Below are 17,498 nucleotides of genomic sequence, written 5' to 3' on the forward strand. Positions count from 1 at the left end.
TAAAGTGCAATTGCTTAATATGTAGCTCATTCACTAAAACCCCAAGGATAGAGGCAGTGAGTAATGTGAGTCATTACCAGAGCAATGGTATCTGAAAAGATGAAGACTCATGCATCAAGTACCAATCCATTTAGTCTTGAATTAAGAATTTATAAAAACCACTAGTCGGATGCGATTGATCTTCTCTCCAGGCAAATTAAGGTAGTTACCCTGAAACACTGTGCTGCTGCTAATGTTTTTCTCCTTTATTGTTAGAAGTGCTGCTCAGTTACATGTCCCTGCTGCTCCATTTGTCTGTCCCAGATGTTTTCAGACCAGCAGCTTTTCCAGGTGCCATTTGCAACCCTTTTCCCTTTCCAGGCACTACATATACCTTCATGCCTGAAATTCAGAAACTTTGTCCAGAAAACGTGAAGAACTCAGCTGACTTGGTCAGCAGTGTTGAGGTTCAAACTTATGTGTTTCAGTTACACTTATTTTTTTCAGCCATCCAGATTTCAACAATTTCTTGCTTCATACTGAATCATAAAGTCTGGAATAGATTTTTTTCTCCATCTCATTCCAATGATGAACTTTTAGGTCCAAAGACATAGAATTTTGCTGGACAGATAGTAACTATAAATGACTGGAATGTTAACATTTCCATCATCATTCTGAGAGGGTAATTTGCAGCTTAATAGGTGACATGAGTTGCTATCCTACTTTTTACATGCTTTGAGATGTACAAGTGCCTGCATAATTGTTGTATGCAGCAGTCTGATGGGGTACCCAGGTTTAACACTGGTGAAATGATTTATGCAGCGATAAATCAGGAGTTATGTTTTGTTTCCAAGATTTCCCATGGGAACAAAAATTACAGGCTTCCTGAATTACAATACAAAAACCCCCCAAATAACTGAACAAGCATGTGCTGGATGTATGTGCAACTCCCTTGAAGTCAGCAGGGCCTGGGAAGCATTGTACTAGTTGGGATCTACAACCAGAGGTCCATTATACCTGTCAGTGATATTATTAAGACCATGAAATAATACACAATAAATTAGTATATCAGTCTGCAACACTGCTCATGGAGCACACTGATGAGGCATTGTCCTATAAAGTCACCTTTAATTTGTGCATCAAAACCAGACCACAGCCTTCTACTATGACTTGATTGCTCTTAAAATAGGGATATAATGGACAAGCTGTGCTTTCTTACTGTGTGTTCCCTCGCTGAAATTATTCCAGGAAATATAACAGCAGACAGCAGGTAATCTTTGGACTTTAGAAATCAGGTATGTCTAATCCATTTCTGCATACTAGTTTCTGTTTTTATGTCAATTTCTCAAGTAATTTGGATGCAACTTTTTTATTCTGTGCTTTCTATAACTCTTGACAGGCCCCTAAAACACTGACAATACCATTAGGGCTTTTCTCCTCCTTTTTGCACAGTGCATAGTTTTGCATTGTCCTTGCAATTACCATAGTGCCTACAACCAGTACAGCCACAGAGTGTACCTTGGAGTGTCTCTTTAAAGTAGTGTTTTATTTTTTGTACTGTATTGTACAGGAACAGATAAGATGATTACATTGGGAGCCATTGAGCTTGTGGAATGCTGCCACTTTGTTTAGGGATCCCAAACATGCTGGGTGTAGTAGTATCTTCATGAGATTCATTACAGGACTAAATTTTTCCAAGTGACCCAGTCAAATGATGAAAAGAAGCAGCTGCAGATCAAACCTGCCAATGTCAGATGTCAAAGTAGGCAATGCAGTAAGAAACAAAACTGTCATATTAGAGCAGAGGTTTACAGGTCACTGGTCTAGGAAAAGTATACGTTTCGCAGCAGAAATTATCTGTAAGATAATATACATTTGTATACCTGACTTTGTGAGGACTTGAGTGTCACCTGTGAACATAAGCACGTAAGATCGTTGGGGGCACTGCATTATATAGAAAAAATATGTGGGTTTTTTTTTTCCTTTCCCCTCCAGTTTAGCTGAGCTGAGAATCCTCAACAGAAGCTGCAAGAAGCAAAACCTGAGGTTTAAGTCTACTACAGTCCTTGAAGGTAGTTGCACACCAGCACACTGTTTTGGAGAGTTTGAAAAATAAACAAGCTGTGGGTGATGCACTTGGGTGTGGGACATGTAAAGTTTGCATTATGTGCTTAAAACTCAAAGATGTGCGAAAGCTATGAAGCATATCCTCCCAAAGATGAAAACCAGTGCTGTATCCATCAGTCACTTCTGTGTTCCCAACCAGGAGAACAATGTCTAAGTCTTGAGAACTGTAGGAAAAGGTCTGCAGAACGTGGACAGTAAGGCAGTATGTGGAGATTTTTGTCATAGTATCTTTCACATGGCTTTCAGGGCAATGAACATTTTCACCTATTAAAAGTATTACAATGGAAAAAATGATTATATAGCTAGAAGATTTGTTGTATGTGAGTGAGTGAAGTGTTTATTAACTGTCAGCTCACTGCTCTTTACATCTTACTGTTGGAGTTGACTGAGAGTCCTTTGTTTCTGTAAGTTTGTAAATATATGAGAGGTTTTGTTGCTGGGGTTGTTTTTGTTGAAAGAAATAGTCCAACACCAAGATTTGTCATGTGAAAATTAGTTTTGTTTTAATTGTTGTATATTGAAATGTTGAGAATTAAGCCCTTCTATTTCAAAACTTACTTTCCTGACACTAGAAATTCTGATCAGCATTTCACTCCAAAAGGCTTTTTGTCTTAAGTGATAAATGATAGGGAAGGGTGTCTTTTCCTCAGTGTCTAATGTCCCCATGCCTGTTGATGGTGAATAGTTGATAAGGGGCAACTGCCCATCACTCTGAAGTGGCACAGACTTGTCCTGATCAAAGTGTCTTGTTATGCCAGAATCAGTCTGAGGAGTCCTAAACTGATACCTATCTTTTCTCACTGGAGAAGTTGCATATTGATGAGCTGATGGGAGAGTATAATGATTTTTAGTAGATACAAATCTCCAATGGTGCTTTCTTTGGTTTAAAAGTAACTTCTTATGTTTTGTTTCAGCTGATCGCTAGTAGGTTTGCTAATCCTGTGTAGGTCTAGATAGGTTTAGCTCTGATTTATTATTTTAATAATGGATAAAAATCAAACTGGTGCAACTGCACCTAATCAGAATTTGCAATGAGGAAAACCCTCCTGCATGAATGTTCTTGTTAGAATCCTGTTTCTAATTATTTGAGTTGAGTAATTCCTTGCCAATATAAACTTTATCCATATAAACCAGTCAGTGAAAATCAATCAATAAGAGTGTTTATTATCATCTTGTATAAATAGGAGCAGTTTTGTCCATGAATTGGATATGCAGGTTTAAACCTGCTTGCCACATTTCAGCTTGGCTTAGTTACTCAGGCAGGTGCAAGCTGAATAAATACAATCCACATTTAATTCCTGCAACACAGTTCACATATAGATGGCACTGGAAAAGCTAGTTTTACTTTCAAACCAGCTCAAATGATCCCTGAGTTTCCCTAAGAGAGTTTTCCCATGTATCAGTTAATGACATTTAAAAATGGCGGGTCAGTGAGTGAGAAGGACTCGGTAAAATCAATGAATTACATCCACTTACTGATGTCACCTGATCTATAGTCCAGTAATGGATCTCATAACATTGAGCCTCCAGGAAATAGTTTTATTTGCTCACTTTCTGTTTCAGCCCCAAAGATCATGCACTGGGTTATCTTAAGACAATATGCTATAGACTGGTAACTGGTCCTTCACCTCTCTTTGCTGCTCCTGCACTCACAGCAAGAGTGAGAGGGCTCAGGGAAAAGTTTGGGGGTTTGCTGGGGTTTTTTGCATTGTAGGACCTATGTGGTGGTTTGCAAGGACTTGCCTACTGCACACCTTGGCTGGCAGCTCTGACCTGCCAGAGAGGATGAGCCTCAGCAGCTGCCCTGCTTAGATCTGGTCTTTTTTGACTGAAGGTATGTTCACTTTTTGTTTAGTTTCTTAGGAAGTTCTTGTAATGCTTTGTCCATCTGTCTGCACCTCACTGCTCCCAGGTGCTGCTGCTTGCTGGCTGTCCCTGCTTCAGGCTGCCAAGTATTTGGGTTCATCAGGGCGGAGTTTCATGATCTTGTCCATGCAGAGCAGGATGAGAGTCAGAAACCAGAGGCTCCAGCCGACAGCCGCTGCAATCCACCCGTAATCATCCATCCCCGTCGGGCAGCACACAGCTGCCTGTGTGCAGAAGTTCACATCTGGTGGAGAACAAATGAGGTGAGATGATGGGAGGCCAAGTGCATAACAGGATTCCTTTACTAGAAGGCAGATGAGATAGTCATTTCACTGTCTGCCCCATGGCCTGTCACTCTGCCTTGGCATGTTTCCCCTAAGCCTGATGCTTAACCTGTTCCACCTGTTTGTCTTCAATCAGTCACCCCTGTCTGGCAAAACTCTGCAGGGGCTCCTCATACTACTGTGCCCACTATTATGGAAATCTTTTCATTAGCATCTCCTCAGTCAGTTTTAGAATAGAAGTAGCTAGTTGAAAAATAAACCTGAGGTAGAGAAACCTCATGTGAGAGAGTAAAACGATCCCTAGCAGAGACACCTTCAGCAAGATCTCCAATACTTTAGGTACCCAATACCTCTGTCAACACTAGTAGGAGTGACAGCTCTCTGCTGGGCTGTTAACTGTGACTTAAGTGTTATAACTGCAGAACACCACTATCAGAGGATCCCTGGTTTACATGTTTGAAAATGTCATCATTTTTAACAATTCCATGGGTTTTTTTCTTGCATCTTTTGCATCTTTTTTTATATTTAAATCAGTCCAATTCCTAAAGTCAGTTAAGAAATATGTCATTAGTCGTTTCATTTATGCTGTTATTTAAAGGCATCTGCCATACTTTTTCCATTCCAAAGGCAGAGTGAAGATACCAGCTCTGTGTCTGTATCCTGCATGGTAATGTTGACATATCAAAAGGAGCCTGAAGGTATTTCAACCCCTTAGGCTGGAACAGAAGCTGAGTGTGGAACCCCAGCACCCAGGAGAGCTGAGGCAGCCAAAACAACCTTGCAGTTACATGCATTACATGTTGACGTGCATGAAGCTTGTCAGCTGTGAAAAGGAAATGCCTCCTGAGCCTGGTGAAGGGTAGGCAGCCTCCTGCACATTTCTAGCGAAAAGGCAAGTGCAGGTGCTGTTTAGTTGCTCTCATTTGTGTATGTTGTGAAGGACCACAATCCTGTGTATTGGCCTTCAGTGCATACAGTACAACTGTCCTGCACTGCAGAGAGCAGCAATTCCCACCAGAGAGAGATGTCTTGTGTGTGCCTAGAGAAGGGAGAGGGATGCCTGACCTATATGCCTAGGCCATGCTTTCAAGTATCATACCTGTGTTGGTACATGTGCTATAATACAGGAAGTGGGGATGTTTTTCATTTGGGTTGGATGATGACTCTGAGAATACTGATGGGATCTCGGGTTGCTTGGGGCTGGCTCTTCAGGAAGACCTGATAAGATAGGGAAAGAGGCACTTTTGGGAATCCTTATAGTGCCTCCAGGCAAGTGGTCTGGCAGGGAGCTTTAGGATACACAAATTGATTTAGCTATCAATTAGTCTGTTCCAATCTATTAGTCCATCCAATATACCATGCCAACATAGGAGTCTTAGAAATGTGTCCTAGAGGTTCACCCACAATGATAGCCTTGACAACAGATAAATCCCGTTCCAGGACAGCCTCTCAGTCACCTGTGGTAGACTCGTCTCCTGACTTTAACAGTAATGATTTATGAAGACTTACTAAGACAAGGTGCTTCGTACTCAGTTGTGATCGTGGAGCTTGCTGAAACATTGGAGATGTCTTCGGATGCTGCCAGAAGGAAAGCACAGGAGAAAAGGCAATTTGGGCTAGAAAAGCAATATTGGGCATCAAGCATGAAAATCTGAAAGCCATTGGTATTGCAGAGGTCTGTAGGATGGAAACAATGTGGAGAAATTAAGTTCCTGCCCTTCACCATTACCGCTTCAGGGTATGTTTTCTTATCCCACCACTTTCAACCCAGGTTCCAGAGACCTGCTGTAGCAGCAGCCTTAAGAAGGATGTGAACCACTGTGCTTGTACCTGAATGTGACCCTGGTATGAGTTGTTCACTCAGAGCTCAAATTAACTACCATCCTTTCCCAAGCTACAGAGGCAGAACAAGCATGGACTGAAATGAGAGAGGGCATTCAGTGGCATGGGGAGATCCATGGCCAGCAGCAGGCTGTACATCTGCCCTCTTTTGCCCTTAGAAAAATCCCAGTAACTCCAGTGTGCTCAGGACTCTGGCAGAGCTAAGGCTGAGCCCATCCAAGCAGAGCTTCAGCAGGTTCACCATGACCCCAGTGGGAAGCTTTGGCTTTGCTGCAGTTCAGAGCATCTGACACTGCTCTGGCTGGACTTCAGTTTGGACCAGCATGGTAACCAGCTCAGGCTGGAAAACAGAACATACAGAAAGAAGTAATGGAGGGAGAAGGCCAGGAGATTCAATTAATGTTTTGCCACTTTATCCTGCTTCCTACTCATAATCAGAACATATACATACTCTGGCACAACTATTTGACTGGTCTCCAGCCCTCCAAATCTGCCCATGTCACAGGCCAAGGCCTCCTCAGTCTTCCTGATACCCTCTTTTCCCCTCAGCCTCAGTGTTCTCCCTGCAGCACTGTGGGATCAGATACAAAGACAGCTGCAAGATGCCTGCATGGGGGAAAAGCACAGGTTGCTTTGGTCTCTGTGCATCAACACCTGTCTGTGCCCTGCTGTGGAAGAAAGGGAGTCAAAGAAATACCTCCTCCCATGCTGCCATGAATGGTACACTTCAAGTTCATCACAGTGGAGCATCCCCTGCACAGATACATGAACGATAAGTGGCCTGGGGAGGTTACAGGAGTGAGTGCTGCATGTAGATGGAGGGGCTCTAATGTGCTGCTTGTCCACAGACCAGGCAGAAGCTATAACTCCTTCCAGTCAAACCATCAAACTGAGCTGATAATTTGAAGTGTGATAGAGAAAATCAGTTTCAGCCTGATTTCACTGAAGACTGCAAAATAATAGCTTGGCTTCAGTTTCAGCTCAGGAAAAGAAAACAGAACAAGATCTTTGACCAAAACTTTGCTTTGAGTTTGGTATTTTCCAAATAACAGCAAATAAACTGAGGTTGTCCAGGGGGATTTCTCCCCTTGGGTCACCTGGTGTTGCTCAGCTTTGCATTTTGAGCTGACCCACTGTCAGCAATACCAGAGCTTTCCTCATGGGCTCTGCCAAGCTCAGAGTGGGTCCTTGGGCAGCCTGCCCCAGGCAGGACCTGAGTACTCCCCATTCCTGACTTTGTTAGGGCACTTGCTGAATGACCTTGGTCAAGCCCATAATTGGTTTTCTCAGTTAATAAGTACCTTACAGGAACACTGGGAAGAATCATTCAAATCTGGGTATGACCTGTGTATGAAGTGCTGTGTAATGCCGAGTGTTGGTTCATGTTTCTAGACTTTGCAGCCTAAAGAACAGGCTCTCAGAGCTAATCTATCCTTAAACAGCTGGCAGGTCTCATCTGGTGCTGATATACATATGCAGGCAGTAGCCTGGTGGGAATGAGGAAACTCACAGGTCTCGTTTGCATTTTGATTTAGACAACTTTTATAATTAAGGTGGCACCAAAGCCAGATTTTCTGCAAAAAGCACCTAATAAAGTTCAACTGGACTACATCAAGCCTCTTAGGTGTTATTGCAAATGGTCCTTTCCTCAGCAAGCACAGGAAGACCAAGGAACTGTGGTTCCATATTGCCTTGCCATTCAGTGAATCAACCTGCAGTGCAGTCACATTTACAGTGGATCTTTAAATATCTGCCAAGAGAGCATCTCTTCAGAATGATGCTGTGATCAATCATGCCCAGTAAGTCTCATTAGCATTAATCAATCCCAGCTTTTTACCCTTTTTAGGTGAGACAAGGGAGCCTGCCTCGTTTTCAAAGAACAAATCACTATCAGCAGGCAGTATTGAGAGGAGTGGGGGGAAAGCACAGGGTATAAACACTGAAGCATAAAAGAAGAGAAATACCTGCTGAACAGGAATCCCAGAGCGCAGTGGTGAAGAAGAACACAGTGAACGCTGCCCAGGGCTTGAAGTGCTTCATGCTGGGGGTCCAGCTCCTACCCAAGTGCCCACACAGATCAGGGCGCTGTCGCTGGCAGCTCTGGTGCAGCAAATCCTTGGTAAGCTCAGAGAGTCACTGTGCAGGGCAGAGGGTGGAGCAAGGGAGCTTCCTGCTGCCAGGACACCTTGAACTTTCCTGCCAAAACCAGGTGAGGAAAGAGAAGGGCTTTGACCAAAACAGCTTCAGTGGGAGGTGGATTCCAGGAGGTGGCCCCTGAAGGTTGAGCCTAAAGGTTTCTCCCTAGGATGTGCTGCAGCCAGAGGAAGGAAAGGCCTCCAGAGCCAGCCCTTGCCAACACGGTCCTAGGCAGCTTCTGAGTCTCCTTTTGGTCCTGTGAAATGGTATAATAGAGCTGGAAAGGAGCAGGGGATTGGGTAGAAAATTCATCTCTCTGTTTGGCTTTGATTTTGCATGTTTGTTTGCTTGACTTCCCCAGTGATGCTTTTTTGGAAAGGCTATGTGGAATCCTAAAAAACAGCAACCTTAGGCCATGCTGGTATAGCAGCTGTTGAGTTAGCACAGGATACACAGCGTGTGGGCACGTTCCCACCAAGAAATGGGGTGAAAGCAATGGCTTTGGATAGGCTACTGACAACTATTGCACAGTAACAATGGCCTGTGTTGGGTTATGGGTTGGGACAGTTCAGACTTGTGGTCTCTGCACAGGAAGAGGCTGCTGCTGTTCTCATCCCATGGCTCAGCTGTGTCATTGCCTCCATCACCATCTTCATTGTGGTTCTGGAAAAGCTGTTCTTTCTTGTCTGGTAGTTGTGTCACATCTTCCTTGCAAAGCCAGAGGCTGTACCTTCCCAGAGAGCAGAGCTCTATCTGCAGACCAGGAGGGTTGATGACAAAATGATAACGACTGGAGAGCATGGATTGTTCTGCAGTCGTGATTGGAAAAACCACACTGTGTTGTTGTCTTGGTCTGATGAGCAGCACACATTGCTGCTCTTCCCTAGGCTGTTGGCTGTGCTTGTTCCTATCTTTGATGTGATGATGCACTTGTTAGAGAAAACTTTAGGCATTAAATCAGGCAGGAAGGTGCTGGGGGAGGTGAGCTCTGCAGAGAGCAGGTTGCAGTGATCACTCATATTTTTGTGTGCTCATGTTAGAATGAAGCTGTCTGGGGTCTGTTCTGGATGTGCAGCCGGTCTTAGGGGAGGCAGGGGGGAAGGTAGCTAGTACAGCAATCCTTGTAGGATGGAGAGAACTTAATAACTTTCTCTTTTTTTTCCTTCCACACCAATAAAACTCACAGGGAAGGACTTGGCAGACTTCACATATGAATGATATGCAATGGTGGATGGCTATGCAAAGCTGGGAGGTTGATCTGGTTTCCATTTAAGAAAAATCTTGGCAAGAAACCCTTCTTAGCCCTGCCCAGTGCTTCTATGCAGTGACTCTGCTCGTCCTCCCTCATCACTGAAAACATTCTGCTCCCACCCAGCTGCATATATTTCCGTGATGCAGCAGGACACGGCAGCCAAAGGTTCCCTCCAGAGAGAGGGCATGCCGAGCTGCAGATGAAGGCAGGTCAGCTGAAACGGCCATGTTTACCCACCTTGTCTCCCTGTTTTCATGTCAACATGCTGCCAGGGCTGGCAGAGTCAGGGCTGGCAGGGTCTGGGCTGTGCTGGCTGGTCCGTGACAGCCCCCTCCCCCTGCTGCCAGGATGCACAGCCCTGTCCTTCAGCTGACACCCCAGGGAGGGGTGGCACAAGGAGTGTTGTGCTCAGCTGGCAGCCAGGCTGGGGGTGAGACACCAGCAGCCATCTCTCTTGGCCTTGGCAGTCCTGAGTCCCAGCAGGAGAGATGCTGCAAAAGCACCCCAACTGCACAGAGGTGCTTCAGGGTCACTGACAGGATAATCTTCATCTCTGTCTTGTTTCAGTGTCTAAGTCCTCTTGTGGTGGTTGCCTTTAATTTGCCTGAGAGTATTTATCTGAGCTACCTGTTGCATCAAAACTATACCTCAACTCTTTCCTGGGAAAAGGCCCTCTCCTTTCTTCCAGTTTCATCTTTCCCTCCTGAATTTCTCACCTATGATTCACCCTGAATGTTGACCTGGCGGTTAATTTTGCAAAAATAATGAATACAAAAGCGTTCTGAGCAGCACAAAATGCCTGAGGGGAAATGAGAAGACAAAACTGCTCTACTATTGCATGAATGATTCAATTTGTAATGAAATCTCTTTTGAATTTTAACTATTAACTAAATGGTCTTTGTCAGCTTGCAGGTAAATGTACCCATTTCTAAGGGATGCTGAGAATGCATTTTCACAATTAACATAATGCATTTAATTTCCTTTCCAAGGTGTGTTTTTTCCATGGTTCAGAAAGGGCCTGCTCCAAAATCTCCTGCAGCACTGAACAGGCTGCACGTGGCTTCAGTGGTTTTTGGATCGCATTGGAAATGAAGGCTTTGCTTACTAAGTTCAGACACAATGGGAGCCCTGTAAAATCATTTCCTGACACAAATTTGGATTTGTTTCATTTCTTCTTTGTAAGACATTCAGATTTCAGTGTTGTGACTGCCTGAAAAGTGATAAGATGCTCCAAAGCCCTCCCCTAGTTTCTATGCTTGTCTCCCTCCATGTAAGTGCCCTGGCACAGGAGGCACATCTGCAACCCCTGCAGAGACAGGTCTTTTCCTCAGGCTTCCATTTTCATGCAGTTCTTGAATCAAGACTGTTTATTCTAAAATTAGACACTTACCCACTTCTCTCCTTGGAGTCTCTTCCACAGTGCACTGGGCTGCTGGTCAGCCTTTCCTGATAGTTACATAGGAGGCAATACCAACTGGTCAGTGTATTTTGTGCCATAGAGAACTTCACAGGTAAGATTCTCTGATGACCATAGTCTTGCCCTTGACATAACACCACGAGGTGTGGCTCTCAGGCAGTTATTACCTTTATCACTCACATACACGCTCACTCTGTCTCTCTATATATAATATGTTTACATAGGCAACATGTTTGTATTTTTCATTCCAAATGAAATCTGATTGCTGCTGCAATTTTGTTCCAACCCTGCAGGGACCAGCAGGATGTCAACTGAGCCATAGCATGGTATTTAACTCAGGGCAAAACACACTATCAATCCACAGGAGCAGAGCAGGTACATCATCTCTGGGTATGTATCAGTGATACAGGACAAATCTTTTTTTTTTCTGATTGTCACTTGAAGTTGGGTTAACTACACCTCTCCTCTTGTTTCAGTGTACCTGAGGTGGTACTGTGCTTAGCTGTTGCAATAGGAAGGATTTTTGGTAAAAGAGAGCTCAAAAATTAATATCCCCTGTAACCACACAAACCCTCTGCATGGAGTGAATGTAGGTGAGGTACTGATCCCAGAGCCACATACAGCTGCCTGACACTTCTCAGAGCTGCTGAAGCTGATGACAGCCCAGTTGGAGGGGTTGTATGTTGGGGACTCCCCTGAGCTGTGTGTGTTGGCACACTGAAGTTGCTGATTAGTTGTTATGTGCAGCCATTAAGGTCATAGCACTAGACACCAGTGTGGTCTGAGCTCTTGGTGGGAGCATAAGAGTGGAACTATCTCCTACACCTTCTTCACAGGTAGCAAAATCTCACAGTTCAACTCTAGAGAAGGCATCTCTTGGAGGGACAGGTCTGTCTGTTTAGCAATCTCCTGTCTTTGTACTGTGCGGTGAGCTCCCTTCCAGGTGGCCTTTATAAAGCTCAAAAAGCTTAAGATTCTTTAAATAACCTTTAAAATTACTTTTAAAAGCTCAAACCCTTAAGCTGATACCAGTAATGTGTCCATCAGGGAGAGAGCTGATTTGTTTGGTATCTTCACTGATGTGAAAAATAACCGTTTAAGATAAAGCTACCTGTGAACAGGGGATTTGATTTTTAGGATTTGATTTTTAAAACTTTGCAAACAGAAACATATCAAACCCACAAGTTTTTCTCTTTGAATGAAAGAATGGAAGAGGGGATGTGCTTTCTGTTACACAAAGGAACATAACTCTAGCATTTTGGAAAACAACCCCAAACCTGCCCTTTCATTTGTGCTTTCCAGTCCAGGTTGGGGTTGCTATTAGACAAATGTCGAGCCTGTGGCCCTGCTGTGACCTCATGCTGTCCCTCTGGAAACCCCAGTGAGGGAGCCTGAGAGCAGCCAGCCAGGCAGTGCAGGGTTGCCAGAGAAGGGCTGCCTTCACCTCTCCCAGGGAAGAGCTGCTGCCACTAACTTCTCCAAGTGGTGCCTCATCGTCGGCCGTCACCATCCCATCTGCATTAATGAGATTATTATGATATAATCTTACTTCCATATGCCAGAGGCATGAAATGGGATATACTTTTTGCTTCTCTCCTTTCTGCTTCTCACCCGGGAAGGGCTGGGGGGAGAGCAGGAGAGATGGCTTTATCCCTGCTCTCCATGTTTTCTCACTCCTTGGTGAGCAGCCGGCATTGTGCAGCTTGCTTTGGACATGAAATGCGTGCTGGGGCCCCCTTCTGCTCCCCTAGCCCCAACAGCTTGTAGGGGAGTCTCTGATTTTACCTGTGGGGCTGAGCAAGAGCAATAAAGGTGCAAAACAGAAACAAATCCTGGTGTTGTCAAATGAACACGGGGGAAGAATGTGCTGTGGTTCAGAGGTGAGGGAGTAGCCTGAAAAACTGTTCCATTTTGTTGTGTCAATATACACTAGTTGAGAACTGAATTATGATTCCTGTTATTTAGTATCACTGCATGAGCTGGAAGACAAAGTCCTTTATTTGCCACACCAGCTTCTCCATAGCTCTGCATGGCAGTTGTGTGTTCAACAGAAATGACTTCACATCTGCCTTATCAAGACAAATTCCAATTTCCCAGCAGAAAGTGCTGACCTTCATCAGCCTTTTCTCCCTTTGCTTCGCCGGCTGTGATAGAGAAAGCAGAGCTGACCATGGGCAGTGGCTGGTAGAGGAGAAGCAGTGCAGCCAAAGTGGGTGGGAGTCCAGGGAGCCCCACAGCCAGCTCAGCTGGGTGGTTTGCTGAGTAAAGGGCAAGTTTTAGGCCCAGCTGTCAAAATTACCTTATAATTTTTAATACTTCTGTTTTGGGTCATACAGCTTTAAGGCAGCTGAATTTGAGCAAGTGGTGGGACCCCTGTCACACTCAGCTGACTTTGCGAAGTGGGGCTACTGTGTTGCTTTTGAATATAAACCCCCTGTGCTGGGAAACCCTCTGCTGTTGCTCTATTTTCAGCAATGTTCCCTTGGACAAACTGTACTCCTGGACTTGTTGGGTCAGGGTTACTGGGTACCTCTGAAAGAACAGGTCTGAGGAAGCATTTCTTTAAGGAATACTTTACAATTTGCATATAGCCATGCATTTTCATTAGCTCTTTTGATATTAAATTTATCTTCTGTGTGCTAAATTTAGTAGTGACTCAGCCGGCCCTACTCATTGGGGTGAAACTCTGCCTCCTCTGCCTCAGTCAGAGATAAGATGTTGGTTTAAGAAGGGGCCATATTTCTCTCTGGAGCTCTTGCTTTACCAGCTCAAGTGGCAGAAAGTCTATATAGTCCCTTTTCCCCCAGCATTTGTTATTTCAAGGGGTGAGAATCAAGTTCCTTGTCAGCACGGCCCCAGGTTAGCACAGTTCTGCTGACAGAGCCCCTGCCTTCCCAGCCCTCTCTCTTTGCTGCATCGCTCCTCACGTTCCCCTGCGGCACGAAAATCATTAATCTCCCATTGTTTCCCTGTCCTTTTCCAGACTGCCTTCAGCGAGGAAAAACCAGAGAGAAACAGCACAGGAGTTTTCCACCTGCCTGGCGACTGCTCCTCCATCCAGAGCTTGCAAATGAGTTGTTAGGGGTTTATAGCGCTCCATGCGGAACAGGTTTCGAAGGTCCTCGCTCGTTTTCGGGGGCCGGGGCGGTGTGAGCCGGCATTGCCCCATCTGTTATTGGTCTCAACAAGCCAAGTGCTGCCGCAACACGCCTCGCACTTGCCACAGACCTGACACAGAGGTGGTGACGGAGTCAGGCAGCGCTGGGGCCGGACCACCCGGGGGTGGTTCTGGGGCAGAAAGGGTTTCCCTCCTCTGGTCCAGACCAGTTTTGTCCTTAAAAGAAAAGGTTTGCCGTGCCATGCCCTGTGCGAGACGGGACAGGCGGCCAGGGCGCTCACTCGCCGCCCTCCCCGCCCGGCGCGGTGCCTGCTGCGATGCCGAAGCACAGCCCCGCTGTCATCGCCTGACCGACACCCGGCAAAGCCAGGGGACAGCTCGCCCCTGCCCCGGGCAGAGGGGCCGGCAGAAAGGAGCGTGGTGCCTGAAAGGTAAACCCCAGTGACACCTTTTCCAAAGCAACTCTCAGCCCTGGGATCTTCCCCTCCCGAAACCCGATGCGTTTTAATGCGCTTTAATGCAGGGCAATATCGCTGGGAAGCAGCGACCGGGGAAAGTGTGAGTGATTCCTCAGTTAACTGTTCCTCTGCCAAAGCAAAAGTCTGGGGGCAGAGGAAGGCTGAGGGGGAAGAGGTGGTGTTGGTAGAGGCAGAGCTGGCAGCAGGTGATTTTGGGCAAGCCTCCTGCATCTGTAGGACTGGGTGACGAGAGACTTCCCCAGAGAGAGTCTGGAAAGGGTTTCCTGGTTGGAAAGAGGTTTCTCTTTTCATTTTTCTTTTTTTCTCATTCCAAATCAAGATGAAAGTGAGCATTTGAGGTTTTCACTGACTGATTACTAGGGAAAAGTAGAACCCTGTTTTCTGATGGCTTGAAGGAGTTTAATATATTTCTAAGTAACTCGTTTGAGTTTTGTTCTTTTAATTCTAAGGGTGTAATATTTTTTATGGAAACTAACTGCAGGTTTAGAAATACAGACTTCTTTAAATTATTGTTTCTTTACACTTTTCAGTCAAGAGAAATTAAGATAGGACATTTTGATGCTCTCTTAAACATTTTGAAAATCAAATTTACTTAATTGTATGAGTAGTGGGAGGCTATTGCAGATTTTGTCTCTTTTTTCTGTGAAAAATTCAGTTTGCTGAAAAGTGTACAATCAAATTTAAAATTTATATTATTACTCAACCCATTGGAGCTGACATATGATGTTTTCTTTTAATAAACTACTAGTTGTCATGTATTGTATTTTCAACATCTTAAATCTTTCAGTGAATGGGTACAGAGAATAAGACAAAGAACACTCACCGGACAATTGAGCAAATATAGACTCATGACTATGGTGTTGCTGTTAAACAAGCCTTTAATATCTTGCAGAACTTTTCTCTCATATTAAAGATAAATCTTTCACATGTCATAAATGAAATTCATAGAATCTAGAGTCTTTTTTCAAAAATGCTGAAAGATGAGGTTCATGGAGAGAGCAGGACTTAAAGAGAATTGACTTCCCATCCCTGTCAACAAAGAGAAGTGATGTTGTAAAAGGCTTTGCTTTTGTTTTGCTATTTGTAAAATGTAGGCTTGCTACAAAATTAAATGCATGCAAGAAGTGTATCTACTTGCATGCTTTCCTCTAAGAAAGGATAATTACTGTGTTTGTGCATGCTAATCAGTTAATTTTTTGTGAGAACAACCAAAGGCAGTTTGTATGTTCAGGTTACTCAAAGTAAATAGGAAGAAGCACAGAGACGAGAGGAACTTTTGGTAAATGCATGTTATTTCACGTATCTCATTTTGAAAACAATCCTTTATGGGGAGAAAATGCCTTCAAAATCTTAAAGGTTGTTTTAAATTAAAGTAAATAGTCTGGTCTTCTCCTTGTGTCCATATAACATTTTCCAGATGTGTTTGAGATGTCACGTTCACACTACCAGTGAAAGTGGTAAAAAGCAGTCAGGCCTCTTTCATTTGTCAAATTGCAAGGTGAAATCCATGATTATTTTTTTTTGTCTGTGTGTTTCAGGCAAAGAGAAATTGAGTCCTTTACAAGCTTAGCATCCAAAACCCAAATAAATCAAATAAAGGGCCTGAGTGTGGTGGTCTGAAGGGTCTTAGGTCCAGCAGAGGACAGGACAGGGTATTTGCTTATCATCTGTCACAGATGACCAGTGACTCCCCTCTTTTCCTGAGGCACACACATCACTTAGCATCTATCACTGCTTTGGTGGGGGTGACGCCTCATGGGTTGAAGGAGGCTCTTAGGAGGTTAAGAAAATCTTTTAGAGGACATGGTGGACAGCATTGGGTCATCTTCCAGCACTTTGACTCAGTGATCCCAATGTTCCTGCAGTGCTTGACACCTTCTTCCATCTCCTTGGGCAAGGCAGACTGTGCTGCTGCCACAAAGACTCCCACAGACATCCAGGTCAGAGGAGAGCAGACGAAATGGCCTCGGTCTTCCGGAGTGAGGAGATGAGCCTGATGCAGCTCTTCCTTCAGGTGGAGGCTGCCTACTGCTGCGTGGCTGAGCTCGGGGAGCTGGGTCTGGTCCAGTTCAGAGATGTGAGTAGTGCCTGGCTGGCATGTTGACCTGTGGGAGATGTGCCCTGTCATGCGCTTGTCCTTCCCTCAAAGCACATGAGAAAGGTGCACCTGTAGAATCACCTAAAAGTCCATAGTGACAGTGGGACTTTCCCAAGTCTGATCTGAAAAACAATCATGCCGAAACCCATCCCATCCCTGAGTCCCCATCTAGTGCTCTGCATGCCCTCTGCATAACCTTAGAACAATTCCTTCCATCACTAGAGAAAAGGGACTCCCTTGATGAGAGCCTGTCTGTCATTCCTGCTGTCACAGCAAGGCTGTGTAGAAATGAACCTAGTGTAAGGCCACCATGTCTTTGGCCATAAGGAAACCTATGGTATTGCCCTGCCACTGGGACCCTCTCAGATGCAGCAGGGTTTGCCACCTGCACCAAAGGCATTAATTCTCTGCTAATGCTAAAAATGAGCACAGCAGTGTGCAGCCTTCAGCCCCAGGCTTGTTTTCCCTCCTGTTTTTAGCTAAATGTGAATGTCAACAGCTTCCAGAGAAAGTTTGTGAATGAAGTGAGAAGGTGCGAATCCTTGGAGAGGATCCTGCGTAAGTAAATGCTTGTCAAATGCAGTCGGCTTCCTGCCAACTGGTGGTGTGGGATTTATTTCTTTAAGTGCTCGCACACTGGGGAGCAGAATTAGTGGCAAAACGGTGATGTTTTCATCTGAGCCCCTGGAAATGTTTTCCATGTGTCAGCTAATTACCACTTCACCCCATATGGGCAATAAATTGTTGCCCCTGTTTTGAAAATGGTTAACTGAACTGAAAGGAGGTTAATTAGCTCTTATAAAATCACAAGATGAATCTGGGACTGGGCAGAAGGCTAATCCAAATAATCTGACTCTTATACCAGTGCACCAGCTGTTGGCACACACACTTCTTGTGGCC

General features: G+C 44.8%; 2 protein-coding genes across 4 annotated transcripts in view; one reads left to right on the plus strand and one right to left on the minus strand.

Annotated features, from left to right (window-relative positions):
- Window positions 1-3,249: 3,249 nt before the first annotated feature.
- On the minus strand, window positions 3,250-8,294 carry TMEM213 (transmembrane protein 213). Its single transcript, XM_071549755.1, has 3 exons — window positions 8,063-8,294; window positions 5,766-5,834; window positions 3,250-4,216 (listed from the first exon to the last, which is right to left on the minus strand). The coding sequence occupies exons 1-3, from the start codon at window positions 8,136-8,138 to the stop codon at window positions 4,047-4,049; spliced, it is 315 nt and encodes a 104-aa protein (XP_071405856.1). The 5' UTR covers window positions 8,139-8,294; the 3' UTR covers window positions 3,250-4,046.
- Window positions 8,295-14,135: 5,841 nt separating this feature from the next.
- ATP6V0A4 (ATPase H+ transporting V0 subunit a4) overlaps window positions 14,136-17,498 on the plus strand; it is a 32,034-nt gene continuing 28,671 nt past the window's right edge. The window contains exons 1-3 of one of the 3 annotated variants that reach the window (XM_071551101.1): window positions 14,136-14,452; window positions 16,366-16,577; window positions 17,078-17,156. In XM_071551101.1, the coding sequence (XP_071407202.1) occupies window positions 14,263-14,452; window positions 16,366-16,577; window positions 17,078-17,156 (481 nt within the window). In that variant the 5' untranslated portion in view covers window positions 14,136-14,262. The remainder of the gene's footprint in view (window positions 14,453-16,365; window positions 16,578-17,077; window positions 17,157-17,498) is intronic. The other 2 variants (XM_071551103.1, XM_071551104.1) reach the window with 2 other exon arrangements.

This window comes from Pithys albifrons, chromosome 3 (genome assembly GCF_047495875.1).
Source record: "Pithys albifrons albifrons isolate INPA30051 chromosome 3, PitAlb_v1, whole genome shotgun sequence".
Lineage (NCBI taxonomy): Eukaryota > Metazoa > Chordata > Aves > Passeriformes > Thamnophilidae > Pithys > Pithys albifrons.

Excerpts from the sequence above, each read along its gene's own strand:
- TMEM213 (XM_071549755.1), bottom strand. The coding sequence starts at position 8,138 with ATGAAGCACTTCAAGCCCTGGGCAGCGTTCACTGTGTTCTTCTTCACC. Across the intron at positions 5,835-8,062 it reads CTGGGATTCCTGTTCAGCAG|CATCCGAAGACATCTCCAAT; the intron begins GTATTTCTCTTC and ends TCCTTCTGGCAG. Across the intron at positions 4,217-5,765 it reads GTACGAAGCACCTTGTCTTA|ATGTGAACTTCTGCACACAG; the intron begins GTAAGTCTTCAT and ends GTTCTCCACCAG.